A 21,746-nucleotide genomic window follows, 5' to 3' on the forward strand; every position below is an offset into this window, starting at 1 on the left:
TCGTGTGTGAGTCGAAATCAGCAAAGTGTGAGTCGGACTCACACTTTGCTGATTTCGAGTAACTCATGAGCACCATATGAAATAAGTCATCATCATGTCAGCCGGAAGACGTCCACTGCTGGACAAAGGACTCCCCCAAATATCGCCATGACGATCGGTCCTGCGCTGCCCTCATCCATCCTACTCCGGCGATCTTGACCAGATCTTGTGGGGGGCCTACCAACACTACGCCTTCCGGTACGTGGTCGCCATTAGAGGACCTTACTGCCCCAACGGCCATGTGTCCGCCGAGCTTTGTGCCATGCCCACTGCTTCTTAAGTTTCGCAATCATTTGGGCTATGCCAGTGACTTTGGTTCTCCTACGGATCTCCTCATTTCTAATTCGATCTCGCAGGGAAACTCCGAGCATAGCCCTCTCCATTGCCCTCATAAGGCCCATAGTTAGCGACCACGTCTGTGTTCCGTATGTCATCACTGGCAACACACATTGGGTTAAAAATCTTCGTCTTCAGACACTGTGGTATTTTGGACGAGAAGATTCCCGAACGCTGCCCATCCGAGTTGGATTCGACGAGTGACCTCTTTCCCGAAATTGGACCTGCCCTACTGGATTATTTGTCCAAGGTAGACGTACTCGTCAACAATTTCGAGAGTACAGTTCCCAACTGTTACGGGAGTAGGTGTGACATGGGCATTAGACATGATCTTTGTCTTGTCCATGTTCATTTTGAGACCTACTCCTTGGGAAGCTGTATTGAGGCCATCGAGCATATGACTTAAGTCCTCCATGATCTCTGCCATTATTACGATATCGTCTGCGAATCGAAGGTGAGTGATGTATTCGCCGTTGATATTGATGCCCAGCCCGTTCCAGTCCAGAAGCTTAAAGACATCCTCCAATGCAGCGGTGAACAGCTTCGACGATATAACATTGCCTTGTCTGACTCCCCGCTGCAGTCGGATAGGCTTCGAGAGTTGATCCTGGAGATGGACTGACATGGTGGCGTTATCATACAAACACTTCAACGCTTCGATATATCGATAATCAATGTGGGACCTCTGAAGAGACTGAAGCACCGCCCAGATCTCGATCGAATCAAAGGCTTTCTCATAGTCCACGAACGCCAAGCATAGTGGCTGGTTATACTCCTCCGTCTTCTGTATAACCTGCCGCAGCGTATGTATGTGGTCTATAGTACTAAAGCCTTTTCGGAATCCGGCTTGTTCGGGAGGCTGGAAGTCGTCGAACCTGCGCGCGAGACGATTCGTAATAGCCCTAGAGAACAGCTTATATACATGGCTCAGAAGTGATATGGGCCTATAATTCTTCAAAAGCGTTTTATCCCCCTTTTTGAAGAACAGCGCCACTATACCTCTGTGCCATGCTTGCGGCGTTTTGCCCTCGAGGATAACGGAATTGAATAGCTTCTGGAGACTCTTCAGCACAGGAGTACCACCAGCTCTCAGAAGCTCGGCAGTAATTCCATCATCACCCGGCGCCTGGTTGTTTTTAAGCTGTTTTAGGGCCACACTAATCTCGTACAGACTGACGTCTGGGATATCTTCGGCATAGTGTCGGGTTAGTTTGGCTCTTGGGTCTTCAGCCTTGTTTATAACGAAAGAAGTAGTAGGTATTATAATGCATGAACATAATTTACCCGGTGCATATCCTGTACAATATGGATGTCCCAGAACCGTGGATGCCGAAAGAAGCAACTAAGAGCTTAGTGATTTGGAAGAGTCACACTGCGATCTAACTTCGACGATAGCCCGATCAGCCAAACTGAACAGTATTAGAACAACACTCGCCCAGAACACCATCGTGAAGAAGCAACTTTTTGGGAACCAAGTCTGCATCTACGTGTGTCTAGATGTCCTATAGTGGTAATGCAGAAACCAGTCGTCTCATAGGCATTACCAAATGGAAGTTGACGACGTGTTTATAGTAATCTCTGTGCTAAAATCACAGTCTTGAATGAATTTACACGCATAATAGAGATTGGCTTCGGTCACGGAACACAGACTACACAGGGCGATCAATCATATCCCGATTGGTTGAATCACCTAGGCGGCCTCTAGATGTGGATAGTTGCTTTACTTATATTTTCTTATGGTGACAAGATATCCTAAAAAATACCAGTCTTCGTTGACCTTCATTATCATGATCTAAACAAACTCACACCAATCCTTTTATCCTTTCCAATAAAAAAGAATTATCGAAATCAGTATGCACGATATTGAGTTATTCGTAAATTTGTCGCGCACATACTTATAGCAAATTAGAGACTTTTATGGTTTTTCTCATGGTTGCCATTATCAGATCTAGACAAATTGCAACCCAAGAAGCACCAGCTTTCAAATAAAAACGAATTATCAAAATCGGTTCACCCGGTTCAAAGTTTTGAGGTAACAAACAAAAAAAAAGTACCGACGAATTGAGAACCTCCTCCGTTTTGTAGTCGGTTAAAAACATACAGAATATTACATGTGGAAGGATATTGCTCAATTTAAATAAAACTAATTAAAGATTGGCTGTCAAATGGCCTTGCTTCTAAAAGTCACGCAAGACTACGTTCATTGATCAGTCTCTTTTAAAAACATACACCATACCTTACATAATTTGATAGGTTATTTATTTATGACGCAGATTCACTTTGTATTAAGTATGTATTGCTTTTGGAATTTGAATACGTGTAATTTGAAAGTCAAGACTCATTCGAAATAGTTCAAGACCGTCACGTTATGTTTAAACGTTTTAAGACAACAGCATGGAACGTGATACACTGTTATTATTTTAATTGGATCTCGGAAACGTCGTAGCTTCAAAGCTCTTTAGAGATTTTTAGAGAAGCGAGCTTCTGGTATCCGACAAAGAATGATTGCTTAAAGTATTGATAGCTTAATCGATAGCCATTGAGGTAACATAAACCTATTACGTCCTAGAGAAGCCATTCTATTTTATTCTTCCTATTGTGGCTTTTGTGGAAGATATACCACAATTTTGCCAATGTCACGTTAAAGCAGACCACGTAAAGCATAGAATATTTGTCTTTTTATTTAAATGGTTCAATTTAATTCAATTCTATTAATAATTCTTAATTTATATGTTATTAAGTGCACTGTGCAAGTCAGGATGAAGTACAAAAGTTATAATAGCATTCAAATGAGTATAACAATATTCATTAACAATAAATTTAGAAATATTAATCATTCAAATAATCTTTCACATTATAATAGGCCTTAGATGTGAATTTATTTTTTACGATACATTTTAATTTTTTAATTGGTAATATTTTAATATCATTTTGGAGTTTCTTATAAAATATCGCTTATAAAATGCTCACAGAATACCTTTATTGATTTATGGTGTATGTGGATGATGCAGCTACTGTACTCAATAACTTTTGTATTAATTTACATTTACTTTTTTGACTTACTCGTGTAAGACATTGACTATTTGACGTTTGAGTGTGTCTGTTGCATCATTTTACATTTTACATATTATATTGTAATTTGAAATGATTTGTAAATCGATGTACTTAAATGTAAATCTTGATACAAATGCTTCTTCTCATTAGCTCAACCCTTTCCGAAGTAGCGGTAGACTCAATAAAAAAAAATTTTTTTTTTTTGTCATTTCAGTGACCTACGTGAATAAATTGATTTTGATTTGATTTGATTTTTAACACAGTCCACTTTAAAAGATTTGGCAATGTTAGGGGGACTAGTAAGTAAATGTTATTGCGAGTTTATGTTTATCGATCGGTGTTAAAGATTGAAACGCATTATTTTCTTATAATCCGAACAAATTAAAAAGTGCAACTTAATGACAGAGTGTAATGCATTTTGACATTCGCATTAATTCAATGTTAATATTATTTTACGGCCGTTTTTCAATAACGTATCTCTAGTTACGGATACATTGCTGTCACCGTTTAATGACAAGATCTTATTTATCCATAGTTATGTCCAAAGGTTATTGAAATGTAAGTAAACGTTAAAGGATAGATTTGTCTATCCCTAGTAAGTTAAACTAAGGATAGATATATTGAAAACAACCGTTAGTTGCCAATTGTCACAGCTTTAGCGTATCATCCTTAGATTAAGAATTGGTCTCCGCTGCGCTCCAACTAGATACCGCAGGCGTAGGCACAAAGTGCAGCAACTTTCACTACACCCAAATGGGCGTACTCGAACCAGACTCGAACAATGTGTGACGTTGACGTGCCACATGTTCTGTTAAGCTTTGCTAATACATAATTGAAACTAATATGCCGAGTTGCGTAGTAAAACTTTGAAAAAATAATACTACAAGAAATAAGAAAGACACTGGGATCACAAATTATCAGTAAGTATTTTGTATTTTATTAATTTCAAAATAACACGAAGCATATGTTACAAAATTTTAAAGATGCCATTGAGTGTCAAGGTGCCACGCACACAAACATCTAATAGTTGCCGTGATAAAAAATCTATTGTTCTTAGGTAGTGCGGTATCTAGTTGGAGCGCAGCGGAGACCAGTCCTTAATCTAAGGTATCATCACTAAACTAAAGAAGCATTTATTTTTACGCACAATTTTTCTAGAAAATTTTAGTTTATACATTACATTTGTATAAATGGGGGATTCATTTAATTTGTAGAAATTCGCTATGTCTAGAGCAACCAGCTATTTATCAAAAGGACACGAATGTAACCTTCACACGTCATAATAAAATGGCAAATAACCTACTCTTAGATCCCAAGTCCCAACGAACGAAAATAATTAATGATTTCAAAATGACCTTTTCCTTAAAAAAAAAACTACGTGAATCCTTGTTCTTGGCTTCATACGCGTGATTTTTATGAAGACCAATTAAATATTTAACTAACTTTAAAATCGTGATGCAAATTCTTTGATAATTTAATAATTGGAATAGTATAATTATTGGTAATAGATAGCATTTAATTTAGTTACCATTATAAGAATGCCTTCAGAAGTTACATCTTTTTTTTAGATATATCGTTTTTATGCAGTTAATAAGTAATTAGATAAAGACAAATTTATAATTTTAGAGAGATTTAGAGTTGAAATCACATATTTTTGTATCAAAAATAGCTGCTTTCTTTCTTGCAAGGCAGATCTTGATTTTAAGATTAATTGGAAACCAGATTGTATACCATTCGTCAGTCAATCCTGAATAAAATAGAGAAGCATAGAGATATAATATTTACTTAGCACTAGCTGACCCGGCAAACGTTGTTTTACCATATAAATTATTTTTAGTGTTATACCGTTTCTTGGACATTGCAACATTACTATATTTTTCTAAAATAAAAGTTTTTTTCTAAAATAATCGCCTAAGCCTTAGTTACTCCTCATTACATCAGCTACCTGCCAATAAAAGTCCCGACAAAATCGGAACAAGCAGACAGACAAAAATTGTAAAAAATGTTATTTTAGTGTATCTACCGTATACATATTCTTATAAATGTAGAAAAAAACTGTAATTTCAATATTACAAACAGACACTCCAATTTTATTTAGATGTATAGATAGGAAGTGACAATAGCATAACATATTTAAGGCCACACTAAATGCCAGCGACCTTGAGCGATATGAGTTCACGGCTGCCGGCCCGCCATCTATGTAACAAAACCAATATTTGCAAAATTCTTGCGTGGAAAACAGTTTATATGCTTACAATCCTCGTTATTCACTACTAATCTGAATAAATGAACCTACACAAAAAAGTACAAGCTATTAGAATAACTTTTCTGAGAGAAGTACCAAAAAAATGCGTCACGCCATGCCAAAAAACTTGTTTAACTTCAAAGAAAAGTGGTAGTTCCAAAAGGCTCGGCAGTGTTAACTATAACCAACAGCAAGCATTAGCAACCTACAAATAAGACTTAAAGATATGTGTAACAGGATTAAATGGTGTACATAGCTCGAAATGCTATACTTTCACCACAAAACTTGTCTAAAAACATCATGTTTGCGTGTTTTCTGCTTACTCTTCGCCTTAAACAATACTTGGTAAACGTCAGAAGCTACATCAGCTCGTAAAGAGACTTTAACATGGGTGTTATTTCAGAATCTATATTCAGTAAAACCAGCTTAAGAGGATTTCAAAGGGACCCAACTTACAACGCGGGATAGGGAAATAAAATGTACTACATTATATTCTAAATTCGAGTTTGATGCATTAGAATTTACAAGATTTTCAACATAATTTAACTTTGGCTGTGCATCTTTGCTTTGATTTGAAAAAGCTGCAAAGTGCTTAAATCACTAACAGCTGATAATGCCCAGGCGATTGTCAAAATCGGAGTTGACTCGTTTTCGTCTTTATCAATCTCACTTAGGGCTCCTATTTGTGTATTATTCACATTCTCAATAAGATTTTCAATCCATTGAATTTCATAGGGTGCCACATTGTTATCAATGAAAGAATATCCAGGAAAACCGTGCAGTATTAGGGGTTCGATTAACGGTACGCAGACGTGGTTACTAACTATGGGCCTTATGAGAAAGCTCATGGTCGCTCAGAGGGCAATGGAGATGGCTATACTCGGACATTCCTGCGAGATCGAATCAGAAATGAGGAGATTCGTAGGAGAACCAAAATTACTGACATAGTCCTAATGATTGCGAAACTGAAGTGGCAGTGGGCAGGACACATACTTCGACGGACAGATGGCCGTTGGGGAAGTAAAGCTCTCGAATGGTGACCACGTACCGGAAGACGCAGTGTTGGTAGGCCCCCCACAAGATGGACCGACGATCTGGTCATATTGCCGGAATACGTTGGATGAGGGCAGCGCAGGAACGATCGTCGTGGAAATCTTTAGGCCTTTGTCAAGAAGTGGACGTCTTCTTGCTGATAAAGAAGAAGAAGAGAATTAGGGGTTTTTGTTCTTCTATTGTTGGCGTATTAGGCGTAATAAATAGGATGACGTATCGTATTAAGCGTTAAGAAATGTATGAAAACATGTCTTAAGTTGCAGGGACTACGGTAAAATGGCGTAATATGTGAGAAATAATATTAAGCGGGTTCTGCTGTATAATATGTATTTATACACATATCACTCCGAAAATATCATAGTTCAGTTGAATTGAAATGTCAACAGTATGAAGTAGATTACAATAGCAGCGTCAAATAGAAATCTACCGAATGGCTACATTTTTTATGATATTCGATAGTGTAGTGTGTTCAGTGGGATCAGTCAGTCATTGACAACATATTATGTATAAGGCAAGGCATATAGGCAAGAGATAGAATGATATAATATTGTATAAGGGCTTAAAAGAAAAAGAGATTAATAAATTTGCAGGTACCTGAAGTACCACCACCAGTGATTTTTCGTCTCGACAGTGGAGTTATACTCTTAAAGTACTAAAGATATAAATAATTATTTGTTTAAAAACACTGCGATATTAGTGGGACAGGATGCCAGCTAGATTATGGGTACCACAACGGCGTCTATTACTGCCGTGAAGCAGTTATGTGTAAACATTATTGTGTTTCGGTCTGAAGGGCGCCGTAGTTAGTAAAAATTACTGGGCAAATGAGACTTAACATCTATTTTTTTATTGTTAAGACAATAATTGTTGGTTGGATTTTTCAAGAATCCTGAACGGCACTGTATTGTAATGGGCTGGGTGTATCTATTACCATCAGCTGAACGTCCTGCTCGTCTAATCCCTTATTTTCATTAAAAAAAACTGAGCAGTTTTCAGTTTGGTAGTACGTAAAAAATAGCTTGTTAAGAAAACCGCACCGCTGTCAATACATATAATGAGTAGGTTAACGAATTTGTGGTAAGTATCTATTTGCAGATAACAAGTGAAACATTTCTTCGAAACAGTTTTTTTTTTTATGGAAAAGGAGGACAAACGAGCGTATGGGTCACCTGGTGTTAAGTGATCACCGCCGCCCACATTCTCTTGCAACACCAGAGGAATCACAAGCGCCTTGCCGGCCTTTAAGGAAGGTGTACGCGCTTGTTTGAAGGTACCCATGTCGTATCGTCCCGGAAACACCGCACAAGGAGTTCATTCCACAGTTTTGTAGTACGTCGAAGAAAGCTCTGTAGACTGAACTGAAGAGGAAAAACTGTAGAGGACCGCCACACATCCAGATGGTGGGGATGATATCCTAACTTAATTTCCTATCCTAACCTTGATACATAGGTGGTTGTTTTTTTTTATGGAAAACTTAAGAAGATTAAATGAGCTATGTAATAAATATAGGTGCGTCGTGTACAGGCGAAATACCTAACAAAATTCCTTCCTTTGAAACTTAGAGGAATTCACATTAAAGATCATAACATTTTTATATTACAATCTTAGATTGAGGATTGGTCTCCACTGCACTCCAACTAGATACAGCAGGCGTAGTCGCAAAGTGCATGGCAACTAACACTACTCCCAAATGGGCGTTCTCGAGCCAGTCTCTAACAATGTGTGACGTTGAGGTGCCACATGTTCTGTTAAGCTTTGCTAATAAATGCAACTAAAATACTGGGTTTGGTAGTAAAACTTTGTAAAAATTATACTACAAGATATAAGAAAGACACTGGGATCACATATCATCAGTAAGTATTTTGTATTTTATTAGCTTCCGGGTTCGAATTCCACTAGTTACAAACATATAAATGATGAGAATGAATGTTTGTTTCCGAGTCATCGAAGCTTATATGTTAGTATGTACGTTTAAGTATGTATATCATGTTAAATATATTATCGTTGTGTTGCACCCATAGTTATAGACTTATGCATTGCTTGACGCAAAATGATTTGTGTAAAGGGTGAAAATATTATTCATTATTATTGTCCCGAAATCGGCAGTGCCCCAGGGCACTAGATATTACAGATACATCATAACCGAGAGAGCCGTATAGCACACTATTCCCTCACCAAGTTCTGACACTTTTTTTGTTTATAAGATGGTTAATTTTGAATGGTCTTACAGCTTGTTTCAGTAGCTTTCAGATACATTCACTCAAATCATCCTTATTATAAGCAATCTATTAATACACGTAAAATAATAGGTATTGAGAGAACGCTGCGTGAGCGCCAAAATCACGCCGATCTGCGGCATACCGTGCGATCAGAATTTCCCGGAACGGAAAGGTTAAACTATCTCCCCAGACATTCATGAATCTAATAATTTTGGTTGGGTCTTAAGCCTTCATGATTTCCGATGATAATTCATGTCCTCAAAATCTGAGAAGGTTTTTCATAACCGCTACAAGATCTATTGTATTTAGTAGATATTTACGGCCGCAGAGGGCCGTAAATGACCTTATTTTTTTTCTGCTCTTTGCTTAATGGGTTCATCTTGGGTTCATCTGCTTAAAATTATTTCATCAAAAACCTTTTTACTCTCGACTTCATAATTAATTTTAATAATACATAAAGGTTTGTTTTTTTTCTCTTGCTTATATATTTTACAGTATAATTTTATTAGGTACACAAATCTATATATATATATAATAATGAATTGCTGTTCGTTAGTTTCGCTAAAACTCGAGAATGGCTGGACCGATTTGGCTAATTTTGGTCTTGAATTATTTGTGGAAGCCCAGAGTAGGTTTAAGAGTTGAATAAATTTTAAAATGCTCGGAATTAAATAAAAACAACAATTTTGTTTTTAATTTAATGTATCCCGCGTCGTTCAGAAATCAAATTGAAAGAATACTTTAAAATGAACACCATTTAGAATCTTTATATCTGTCTAACTTTCTCAGGAGGTAAAAAAAACTTAATTTTAGCTACCTATAGTTGCTAGATTTTATGTACGATTTAATATTTGGTAGGTCTGAGAATCTGTCGCAATCTATTTTTTATACACCAAAATAATTAATTCTTGATTTTTTTCTTATTACTTTATATGGCAATACAACGTTTGCTGAGCCAGCTAGTATATTATATATTTTTTTAATAACAAAATTTTATTGACAATGCGGGTCTCGAACCCTTGAACTCTCGCCGAGAGGAAGAGAGGAGGAGAGGAAATAATTTATTTGTGTAATAAATTTAATCCCAGGAGTGAAGGTTATCACTTTGAAACATAATATATTCTTTAGTTTATTTTGTTTTTATCTTAAATTATTTTTGTTGTAAATTGCAATGTAACTCATTGATTTATCGAGTCAAAAAAGAAAATTTATTATGTCAAATTAAAAATTTTAAAAATTATAAACTTTAGTAGTTTATAATTTTTAAAATTTTCACTGTCTTCTTTTGTAGTGATAAATCACGCTGAGCATTATCTTTTATGGGTATTGAATGAGACTGAGACATCAGACTCGGTTAAGTAACAACTTTAAATTGTCTCGAATATTTCTGATTATTAACTTGCTTTGATAAACTTTTCACTTCAACCATGCTGTCGCCACATACAGTTCTTAAAGTAAGTACCCTGACCCCCATAGTAGAAACGACCATACAGAAAAGCTTTGAAGAGCAGATAAAGTAGAGGCAATCCATCTCCTAATGTCAGCATTACGAATAATACATCCAATAATTAAAGCAATGGAATCCATAAGTGCACAAAATAAACAAATGTTTATGTAGATTGCAATTGAAATTATAGCCTTTATTACATCTGTGATAAAGATTAGCTTCGTGAAGGGACCCACAAGCTGTTCACAAGGTATAAAATGCCAACAGAGTTACATTAAATCACATTTCGCTATCTTCCCTTGAAGACGTACCATCATGAAATACGTTAGTATCATTGACTTTATATTATTTAGACGGAGCGCGTGTGTTATACAGTGTGTGCATGTTTTTGTGCTTATTTGAAATGTGTGCTTTTTAATTAACATAATATTTGATTTTCTAAATGCGGGGAGATTTTTATAATTATTTTTTTATACAAAAAACAAGTTTTAACATTAATTAAGCAAATTGGTAGCATGCAAAACAGTAATTTGTCTGTACTATCCAGTTATATCTGTGTTTTTTTTTCGAAAAAAAGGTTACTTTCTCCCATTATATAAATCAAAATTGAAATCTGGGCCCTTAATGTGGAACTACCATCAACAACAATTATTATTTTATTGGAATATTAGCATTCAATTTATTAATTGTCATTTAAAACCCCCAGCTAATAATCTGGAAATTTTAAAACCATGTAACAAATTCAAAGTTTATATAACCACTATTGAGATTTTTAGATTATAATTGCAAGTATTTATGTCGTCACATCATCATGCGATAAATTTCCAACTGCTATAGAGGAAGGTGTCACTTAAAGTTGAAATAGGGAATATTAAAATAGGGAAAAATGTAAAGATCATCAACAACAATTTTTTTCAACAATAAACAATAATAAGGTAAAAAAATTAATATTAGTACTTCAAAATTTTAAATTACTTAAAACTATGAGAAATAAATAATATTTCTCTTAAGAAAAATGAGCATAGTAAAACATTTTGTTAAAAATGAAAAATTTTCAAACTAATAGCATCTCCATCTAACAATAAATCAACTAATTGCTAACTAATATTATTATTAAACCTTTTACAAATAAATATTGTGCGTATGCTCCTTCTAAAAGTTTATAGAGCAATTGTTTGCATTCAATTGCGTAAATAGCTACTTATGTATTATGTTACAATTCATTCTGTACAGAGTAAATAAACAAGTATTTGTAGGTTATGAAAATAGTGTTTGAAAGCTCATTGCAATAATTTTTGATTATGACATAGTAAAAACATTTCAATCTGTATCTCAGTAGTAATAGACCGTTACAAAATAATAGTTTTAAATAATATTTCCATTTATTGTGTTGTTTATCAAATTAGTTTTTTTTTTGCAAAGCTCCTGACTTGCATCAAAAAAATCTACTTAAATTTGCACTAAGTATCATCATTTATGATGGGGAGCGGTTTGTCCTGTTTCTGTTGCCGAATTTCCCCAACCAGTTGTCTCCATAAACTAGAATATCATCGCTACCAAATGAATATCTGGCGTTCCACGGTGCGGTTATCAAGGAACTTTTTGTGAGTAGTACACAAGCAAAATATAAAACGAGTTTTGTTTCCGTGACTATTTTACATGCATTCACAAAATAAGTTTACAATACGAATATGTCATTAAGAATTATTACTTAATACATGACATGAATTACATCATTCATCAAGATTCAACAGTCAGTCTCTTGGTTGTAAAATTTACAAATCTTCAAAGTCCGTGCTTAAATAAAGGATAGATTATATTGATATATTTTGTTAGCCAAGAATTTTCTCATCACTAAATTTCTCATAACTAACGTTCGTATAAAATAATATATTTTATATACTAACCTTTTTTTGTTATTTTTTTTCCCTCTTGAATATTAGGGCCATAGAGGAACGCGCTTGCAAATCAATTCGTATTACCTTTTTTTACTAACTTAACTACAAAAAAAATATATACATCTGTATCAACTAGCAATTGCCTATAATTCCTTGCGCCGCTTCTTCTCTCTCAGAGCGCCATTTGTTTCCGAAGCGGTAGTAGTATCTAGTAGTTATTAGAAATGTCATCGAAAAGAATTCTAAAGGAATCAATTTTGAGAAAATAAATGCCCTTTTATGCCCCTTTTCATATTTACTGTAAGGTATATACACCCCACATTATTATATCTATTTAACAAGAATATATTCCAGTTGATTTTTTCATATATTTCGCCTATACACTTCAATATTAATAAGGTTATTATTTTTCACTGACATATTTTATGAAATAATATTTTCTAATTAAATCTTAGAGGCTGCGCTCAGGAGGCGTGTTCAAAAATTGATATACAAAATTAACTTAATACTTCTAACAGTTTTTTGCGAGTTACGCACTTCTCTCATAAACGCGTCCATAACTGTGATTCTAATTTTAATAAACTTAAGTCTCAACCAAAAATGTCAAACAACGGCAGCCAGGTTCAAGATACACGTTCGACTATTTATTATTAGCTCTCGATTCACGACATGAACCTTAATAAATGCCGTGACATTAAATAACATATGACGTAGAAACAAACAAAAGTTGTTATATTAAGGCGAAGCAGTTAATAAGGCTGTAAATCGTCCCTATATTTTGCGAATGCATTGATCAAATTATGATGAAACTTTGAGAGCGTTCTATGGTTCTTGGCCAAAGAAATCTATAACTAAATGAACTTTCGCTTCTATATTTCTTTATTTTTAACGTGGATTAATTAACTTGTTTTCTTATAAAAATGCAATTTAATTATTAAGTAGCAAATTTTTTGTTCACGTCGGAAGTTTGTTAAATGCAAGTTTAAAACTTAAAATAAAAAAGATTTTTTTAACAAGTAATGAAGTTATCATAATTAGATTTAGTTGGTAATAAAAGAATCATAAAGTGACCATTTTGAAACATAATTTTATTTTTTAAAGAAAAGTACTGTACGGCTATTTCGGTTTGGTGTACCTGAATAATCTAGTGCCCTGGAGCACTACTGGTTTGGGAAGGAAACACGAGCGTGACAACTGTGAAAGCAAAGTGATATCATATGTGTTTCCGCTTCTAAAATACTTGCTTGGTTATTTGATAACCTCCCCCTTTTTTAAAGTCGGCTAAAATGTAAAACATATGCCTTGTAAAAGCATTACATAAACATAATAACGCAAATGAGATCACTGCATGGTAACACCAAATATCCACAAATCTCCTTATATAGCATTGATAGTAATTTTTTTTTCAGGTAATAATTATCTCCTTGACTGCCGCGGCCGTCGCTTTAGCTGCGAAGCTTGATCAAGTTCGACGACCTCAAGATGCAATAGATTCCAGCGGAGCAAATGTTGGTCTTCAAACGCCATTTGGGTCCGAAAGTTTTGAAAAATACCCATCCCAAAACTCTGCGACGGAAAATTACAAAAGTGAAAAATACGCAGAAAACCAAGCAGAGATCTTGAGGTTTGAGAATGAGATCAACGAATTAGGGTATCACTACGCATACGAAACCAGCGATGGAACTAAGGCGGAACAAGATGGTAAGTGCATATTTTCTTTGTAGAGAAAATTTCGTCACTCGTTGTGTGGATGTTAGAAGACAAGGAAGAAAAAGTGATAATATTGAACGAAAAATAGTATGTAGGAATTCCATAATACTTCTTCCATGAAGTTAATGTTCATCATTAAGAATCTCTTTTACATGCGCGAGACTTCTATCCCAATTTTTTCTTTTTCAATTTATGATTACTTTATCGGCTTAAGTTCTGATAAAATGTGTGCGAAAAATTAGATATTGCAAGGATTATACCGAATTTGATTTTTGAAATTTATATTTTTTGCTTCGATAGAAACCTAGATACAATTCATGAAATACCTAACAGTAATTTTTTTAAGTAAGATGAGTTAAAACGCTTAATCACGTACGAACATTTATTATGTTATTATAGTTTGAAAAATACCCGGTTCCTATAAATAACGAAGCGTCATAATATAAAGACTACGAAAGTATGTATATAATATATGCACAATGAAGAGTAAAAATTTGCATCTTCATTTACAAGTATTAAAGGAACAACAAGTTCCAACCACACAAACCCAAAAATAATATGTTTTCTGCCGTGAAGCGACTGCTCATTACTATTTCATTTTCATTTTATTTATTTATTATAATTACACACATTGTTCTTCATGTCTAATATAAATTTACAGTCTCAGTCTCAAAAACAGAAACAAACAGGCCTTTAATGTATTAAATTCCTCTGGATGGCTCACTAGGAAACCCTCTGCAGAGCCAACCAGTGATTACCGTCTGCTATGTAATTTTATTTAATGTTAATAATGAATGAAATAGAACTAAAACTAACATCTATTACTATGAGGAAGCATATGTTTTTGTTTGAAATTATTAGGCTTCTGAGACTAATCATCTAATGTCGCAAAGCTCAGAATTTTGGTTTCAGCCAAGATTCTGAGCGGTATTGCATTGCAATAGACAGTGTGTATCAATTACCATGCGGTGAATGTCTTGCTCGTTATGTCACTCGTCCTCATAAAAAAGTTTAAATACCACCGAGTATAGATTACACATAACTATTACCATTTAATACTACAAAGAAAACACTTTCAACTGTCAAATGAACGTATTGACCAATACTAGTATATAGTACTATGTGTTTACGTAAAACTATCGGCGAAAATAAATCAATTACGTGACCACGATACTTGAGATGACCCGTGAATAATCACGGATGGAGAAAGATACATTCTAAAGAGACACTAGTGTACACACCATTCGCATTAAAATCCAAATATGACTCGTAGTTGGGTTCATTGTGAGATTTAGATAGCGGCAATAGATTTATGTTTGTTTCGTAAGTAAATTGAAAATCTTTTAGAGTATTGAAATCGAATGTATGATAATAATCAACCTCATTCCTTATCTTGACGTCTAATTATTATGCTCGCGATCTTTGGTATAGACGTCTGCCGCTGAATTCCACCTTCGCACGACACGCCACAAATTAGGATACGCCACAAAATAGCCCACCATCTGGACCTGTGGACCAAGGCGGTCCTCCACACAGTGCGGGTTTCAAGGAGCTTTCTTCCACGTACTACAAAGCTGTGGAATGAGCTTCCTTGTGTGGTGTTTCAGGGACTATACGACATGGGTACCGTCAAAAAAAGCGCACACTCACCTTAAAGGCGGGCAACGCTCCTGTGATTCCTCTTGACCCGTACGCTCGTTTGTCCTCATTTTCAAAACATAAAAATTACTCCAAATTCCTATACTCCTTTGCATTTCGATTGGCATTTAAATGTATTAAACCTTGACAATGACTCAAAATAATCAATATTAATAAATATATCACATATCATTATTTTACTAAAGCATGAATATTATTTGTTAATAATAATCTATTTTGATTTTCAGGACAAGTTATCCCTGGCGCAGTTCCCGAAGAAGGATCTCTGAAGGTCTCCGGGTCATATTCATACATTGCTGATGACGGGCAGACGTACTCCGTGTCTTACATCGCTGACGAGAATGGCTTCCGACCGATAGGTGATCATCTGCCAACACCACCTCCAATCCCTGAAGCCATTTTAAAAAGCCTGGAGTTGACATCACGTGAAGGTGAGCAAAACGACCATTCTTTGTTATAGTTAGCTATAAGGGTCAGACTGCGCTATGCCTATTACCAGCGAGGGCTAAACAACTAAAGATACACACAGTCTGAAAACTACCGAATAAGTCCATGATTTTCACAGTGAAGACGGATTGCAACAGAGCAAGCCATATGTATTCTTGCTCTTACACAATGAAATAAAAAAATTTAATCCTGTCAAACTCCATAAGATAACTTTCTTTCTAAAAAAATATCGACTGATATCACCTCCCAAACAGACTAAATAAAAGACTCCAGGTCCCCGAGTTTTAGCTCTGTTTAGGCCGCGATGAACAGAAGCCGATGGAAACAAATAGTTCACTCCAAGTGTGGACCAGTTGTTGATGACCACGATCCTCAGTCATGAGGGAACGACTATACAGAGATTTCACCTCTAAAAAAGCGTGCATATCTTCCTAAAAGGCGGCCTACCCTCCTGTGATTCCTCTTGTATTCTAAGACAGTGTAGACAGCGATGATCACTTTACATCAGATGACCCGTACGCTAGTTTGTACTCTTCATCCTAAAAAAATGAAAAAAGTCGCGGAAATGTTAACCGCAGCCACTTTGTTGATTCACAATAACACATGGTTAAAAACACCAGGAAAATTTTCTGTCTTCTGTGTCGCTACGCTCTTGAAAGGGCGTTTTAACAGGGGCAAATCTAATGCAACTCACAATTTGTCGCCATATCTGTATTAGCGGTCATTCGAGTATACTCATGTACCTACTTGACCACCCACAGTAGATTAAAATTGATCAGTCCATCGCGTCGATGACCTTCCGTTCTTATTACATACTAGCTGACCCGACAGACTTCGTACTGTCTCAATCGATAAATAAGACCTAAACTTTTGTATAAAATAAACATAAAACAATCTAAAGAAATCCTTTTTTAATAAAGCAAATAAAAAAATGCTCGGTAATTCTTTGTTGTTGATTTAATTGTGGAACATTTATACAAACTGTTTCGGCCAATGCTTCAATATCGTAGTGTTGTTCTCTTTGCAACGTGGTTTAATGCATCGTTCATATGAAGATTGGGTGCTGTCATTCCCAAATATAACAATACTTTATTTGCCATCAATGAACACATATCTTCAATCATGATCAATGTCTCATTGTAATTGTAGTGTAGGACTCAAAGTTTGATGGCGCACACGATGGAATACATCCTCAGACATGTCATCTCTATACTTAACCTACAAATCTTTTGAATTCGAGGGGAAACATGTTGATATAATAATTGCAAACAATGTACGAATTTGATGCAGCGATGAAGATATTAAGGGATCCTTGAGCGTATCATCCCAGAGCGAATCGTTCTCGAGTAAATCTAATAGTTGACATGCCTCACGGTAAGTCGCACACAGCTGTCCATTAACTGTTCTTAGTTGTTTAAACGATGTCGGAACCATGAACATTCACCAGCAACAAACTCAAATAATAACATTCATTGTTATTTGGATATACTGTGTAGATGCGACCCAGAGCGTCTGAAGCAAATACATTTGGATATCCTTCAATTGGTGTTCCTTACTTTCGACGCTGAAACGATTTCGATGATGCATTCCATGTGTAATTGTATTACACATTATTATTGACATACAGCAAAGTGCGAGCAAAATCATCAGTTTGATAGACTGCGAAGAAACTTGTTAATGTTGTCGACGGTGGACGTGCCACTCTATCTGCCGCGTTCGATTCATTAAAACAAACTCGTTGACCATTTTCTAAATGGACTGCCAAATGGAATACTTTAGGGTGTCTTTCATGGATCGCAAATGAAAAGATACGCCAAATTACATAGCAACCTATCTGGTACTGTGATACTTCGTCATTTGCATTGGTTACAGCGAAGAACCTTTGTTAACATATTTACATATGTACTTTATCGACTTCACAGAGTCACAATATTCCACATTGATGTGAGTCTCAAAAGCTTTGGACAATATTGGCGAGTATGGCACAATTCAACGATTGTCTACATCAACATTTTGTCCTCTTACCTTCACAACTAACGATCGCCCATTGTCAGCAACTGATCGCCGACGATACAATGGATAGCCATCATTTCCCGTTATGGTTTCAGCAATCAGGTTTCTTGGGTATCACCTGGAACACTTGCCGTTGACCGTACAGGGTGAATTGTACTTGAAAACTCCGCAAGATCCATGTATAAAGTGTTTGGTTACTACTGCATGCAATTATGTATCAACTGTTTCATCGGGAATTTCAGCTGAAATTATGGAATCAATCTCATTTGGCCTAATTTGTCCACTAACCAGACTAAAATGTGTGCATGTGGCAGGCCATTCTTTTGCCATTCTACAGAGTACATACAACAACGGACTTGGCCATACACGCGATGCTTTATGAAGAAATTCATGAGAGATTTTAATTTATGTTTAAGAACTCTGGCAGTGATGTTATTTCTATCAACCGGTGTTTGGCTATGCAGCAATTCTTTCTTGATTTCGGACCAATGTGGGTTACAGGTGAATGTAACAAATAAGTCTGGGCGGCCATGACGGCTAACATATGACATGGCATCCTGAGCATAATATAGCGCTGGCTTCTTATGTAAATGGCTGGCAAAGTTGTCATTTTTCCAACATTTTTCACATTGCCATCGGCATTTATAGCATCGCGGAGATGAATGTATTCCTCTGATGGAAGCTGTCGTTGGTTATAGTTAAAGAGCACATAAGTTGATATAACACAAAGGATAATCGAATTAAAGAAAGTTCTCGCGCCCGTAGCGGTAATTGTCAATCACAAAGATAGAAGGATAAACTCTTTGTCTAAGTTATCGATCGAATAAATCGACATATTGATTGTCAATTGTCAAATGTTATGGTTTAGTTCAGAAATTGAAATATGACAAATTTTATGATTTATCAATGTACATATAGTTGGTTGTCAAATGTCAAATGTTGTGTTTACGTTCAGAAATTTAATTTGTGACAAAACTTAAGATTTATCAATCTCCATAAAAATAATCTGATAGATAGTGTAACTGTAGTTAATTTACCAACTATAGGTAAGGTTAGGTAAAATTAAGTTTATTTTTTACCTCCTGAGAAATTAAGAAAGATAAAAAAATTCTAATCAGTTTTTCATTATATAATTAAAAGAATTTCAATTTAATTTCTGAACGACAGGAGACACATCAACGGAAAAACAAAATAGTTGTTTGTTTTCCAAGCATGTTTTCATGTTTATTCACCTTTTAAACCTTCTCTGGGCTTCCACAAATAATTCAAGACCAAAAATTTGCGAAATCGGACCAGCCGTTCTCGAGTTTTAGCGAGACTAACGAACAGCAATTCTCATTTATATATATATATATATATATATATATATATATATATATATATATATAGATAAAACTGTGCTTGATATCTGTTAGTTAGTCATACTCCAAGTATCCTTCTCCAACAACAAATTTCCATTTCAACTTTTGGCAATGCCCACGTTTCGGCAGCAAACGAATAATAATAAGTTTATACGACACTAAGGGACGAAACAAGCATGATGTTCAGCTGACGGTAATTGATACTGCCTATAGGAATGCAGTACTCCTCAAGATTCAAGAAAAACCCAAAAACTCTGAGCGGCACTACAATTGCGCTCGTCACCTTGAGACATAAGATGTTAAGTCTCATTTAATTTCCAGTAATGTAATGTCCAGTAATTTCACTAGCTACGAACCCTTAAAACCGAAAAGCAGTAATGTTTACACATCACTGTTTCACGGCAGAAATAGGCGCCGTTGTGGTGGAAGGCTCCTGTGCAAAGGAACCTCCCACGGGTAAAGTAGTATTAGTAATTACACGAACGTATTTGGGGCTCTTGAAATGTTCCTCAATACTATTACTCACAATAAGGATAAAAATTCAGTCCAGCAGTGGCGTATGCGTATGTCTAAGGTCTTTTAAGCGTCTTAATTCACTCGCGTTAAAAGACGAATAAGCGCCATCTAGCTGATATCAATAAAGATGTGGAAGTTCCACCGTTTTTCACAAAATATTTTTTTAAACGGGTTAAAATTATATGAAAATTTCTAAAAAACTGATTAATGACTCTATTACGACCGATGATCTAAGACGACCGATATAGCCGAATCCTTAGTGACCCTGACTAGAAAGCTAGAGGTCCCGGGTTCGAATCCCGGTAGGTGCAATCATTTATAAGATGAATGTCCATTTCAATTCATGTTTGTTTCAAATTCAAATTCAAAAACACTTTATTCATGTAGGTCACAGAAATGACACTTATGAATGTCAAAAAAAATATATAAAAATATTGTTTCGTATTGAATTTACCGCTACTTCGTAAAGGGTTGAGTTTCAGTGTCATGGATGTTTATATGTATATAAATATTTTAAGTTAGTAATATATTGTATTAAATATATCGTTGTCTTGTACCCATAGCCTAGTTTAGGGTAAGATAATTTGTGTAAAAGTGTGTCAATATTATTATTGTTACATTTTATTCTGTGATATTAAACATAATTCGTATATTTTGAATCAAAAGAATTTCTTTGATATTTCAGATAAATACAACAGTGGTAGGAGCAGCTATGATGCAGATGCAGGCTACTGAAACTATATTAAATTAGAATATAATAAATTACTATATTTTGTTAAATAAAAATTTGTGTTAATTAAACTCTTAGTGGTTGTGTTTTCTTCAAAATAAGGTTCTTAATGTAGTGTTTGAGTCTTTTGCTATTAGTATTGGATGCGCCAGGGAATTTTAAGTGGACTGTAATTATAAAGGGGGATACTCAGGTGAACAGAACAGGAATCATTGGAATAAAGGGAATAGCCGGTACTCACCTCTTCTGTAAGATCCTGGGTTCATCTATATTCACCTCAGTGTGCTAACAAAGCACAATATATATTTCGCGGGACACTTAACGAAGAAGTCATTACTATCTTACGGCGGCAAATCTACAGGAATACAAGGATTTCCTGGACTTATAATTAAATGTTGCGATGCTCAATCTTCGCGTGCGGTTACTTAACTCGCGGTTATTTCTTAATTTGTACCGGTTAAGTTGCTAGGATAATAGGTTCCGCTTGCCATAAATAATATAAATCCCCTATTTCTCGTTCTTGTGAGACACTAAAATATCGTGAAGAACGTTTGTTAACTATGAATGACAGGTAGCCTAAGACTCACTTATCGGCAAACGAGTTACGGCAAAATGTTTTCTGTAACGCCTATATTAATTATGTCTGCAAAATCTTTTGAATACAATGAATAAGAATCTAAAATCAGGCACAACAAGTAATTCTCATTTAGTTGACTGCTTTCACTTACACCTAATGGGATTCAAACTCGAGACCGTAAGCATTGCAATCAATCTGACTAACTTACTAACCATTCAAAGTCAAATAAACTTCATTTAATTAGGCTTAAACTAAGGACCTTTGAATCGACACTTCAAATATTTATTTTAAATTACTGAATCTACTATACGTTCGGAAGAAGTTGAGCTCGTGAAAAGAACATACAAGAAAGAAAAACAGCCACTCTTTTCAATCAAATATAATATTTTAGAATGGCTGTAATGTACATAACAAATAAGTTTGTAAGGTGCTACATCCAATG

General features: G+C 35.3%; 1 protein-coding gene across 1 annotated transcript; it reads left to right on the forward strand.

Annotated features, from left to right (window-relative positions):
- The first annotated feature begins 10,686 nt into the window (after nt 1-10,686).
- On the forward strand, nt 10,687-20,781 carry LOC126972131 (endocuticle structural glycoprotein SgAbd-2-like). The gene is made up of 4 exons (XM_050818724.1): nt 10,687-10,717; nt 13,701-13,992; nt 15,888-16,091; nt 20,683-20,781. The coding sequence occupies exons 1-4, from the start codon at nt 10,709-10,711 to the stop codon at nt 20,730-20,732; spliced, it is 555 nt and encodes a 184-aa protein (XP_050674681.1). The 5' UTR covers nt 10,687-10,708; the 3' UTR covers nt 20,733-20,781.
- Nucleotides 20,782-21,746: the final 965 nt, after the last annotated feature.

This window comes from Leptidea sinapis, chromosome 25 (genome assembly GCF_905404315.1).
Source record: "Leptidea sinapis chromosome 25, ilLepSina1.1, whole genome shotgun sequence".
NCBI lineage: Eukaryota > Metazoa > Arthropoda > Insecta > Lepidoptera > Pieridae > Leptidea > Leptidea sinapis.

Excerpts from the sequence above, each read along its gene's own strand:
- LOC126972131 (XM_050818724.1), top strand. Across the intron at positions 13,993-15,887 it reads AACTAAGGCGGAACAAGATG|GACAAGTTATCCCTGGCGCA; the intron begins GTAAGTGCATAT and ends TTTGATTTTCAG. Across the intron at positions 16,092-20,682 it reads GGAGTTGACATCACGTGAAG|ATAAATACAACAGTGGTAGG; the intron begins GTGAGCAAAACG and ends TTGATATTTCAG.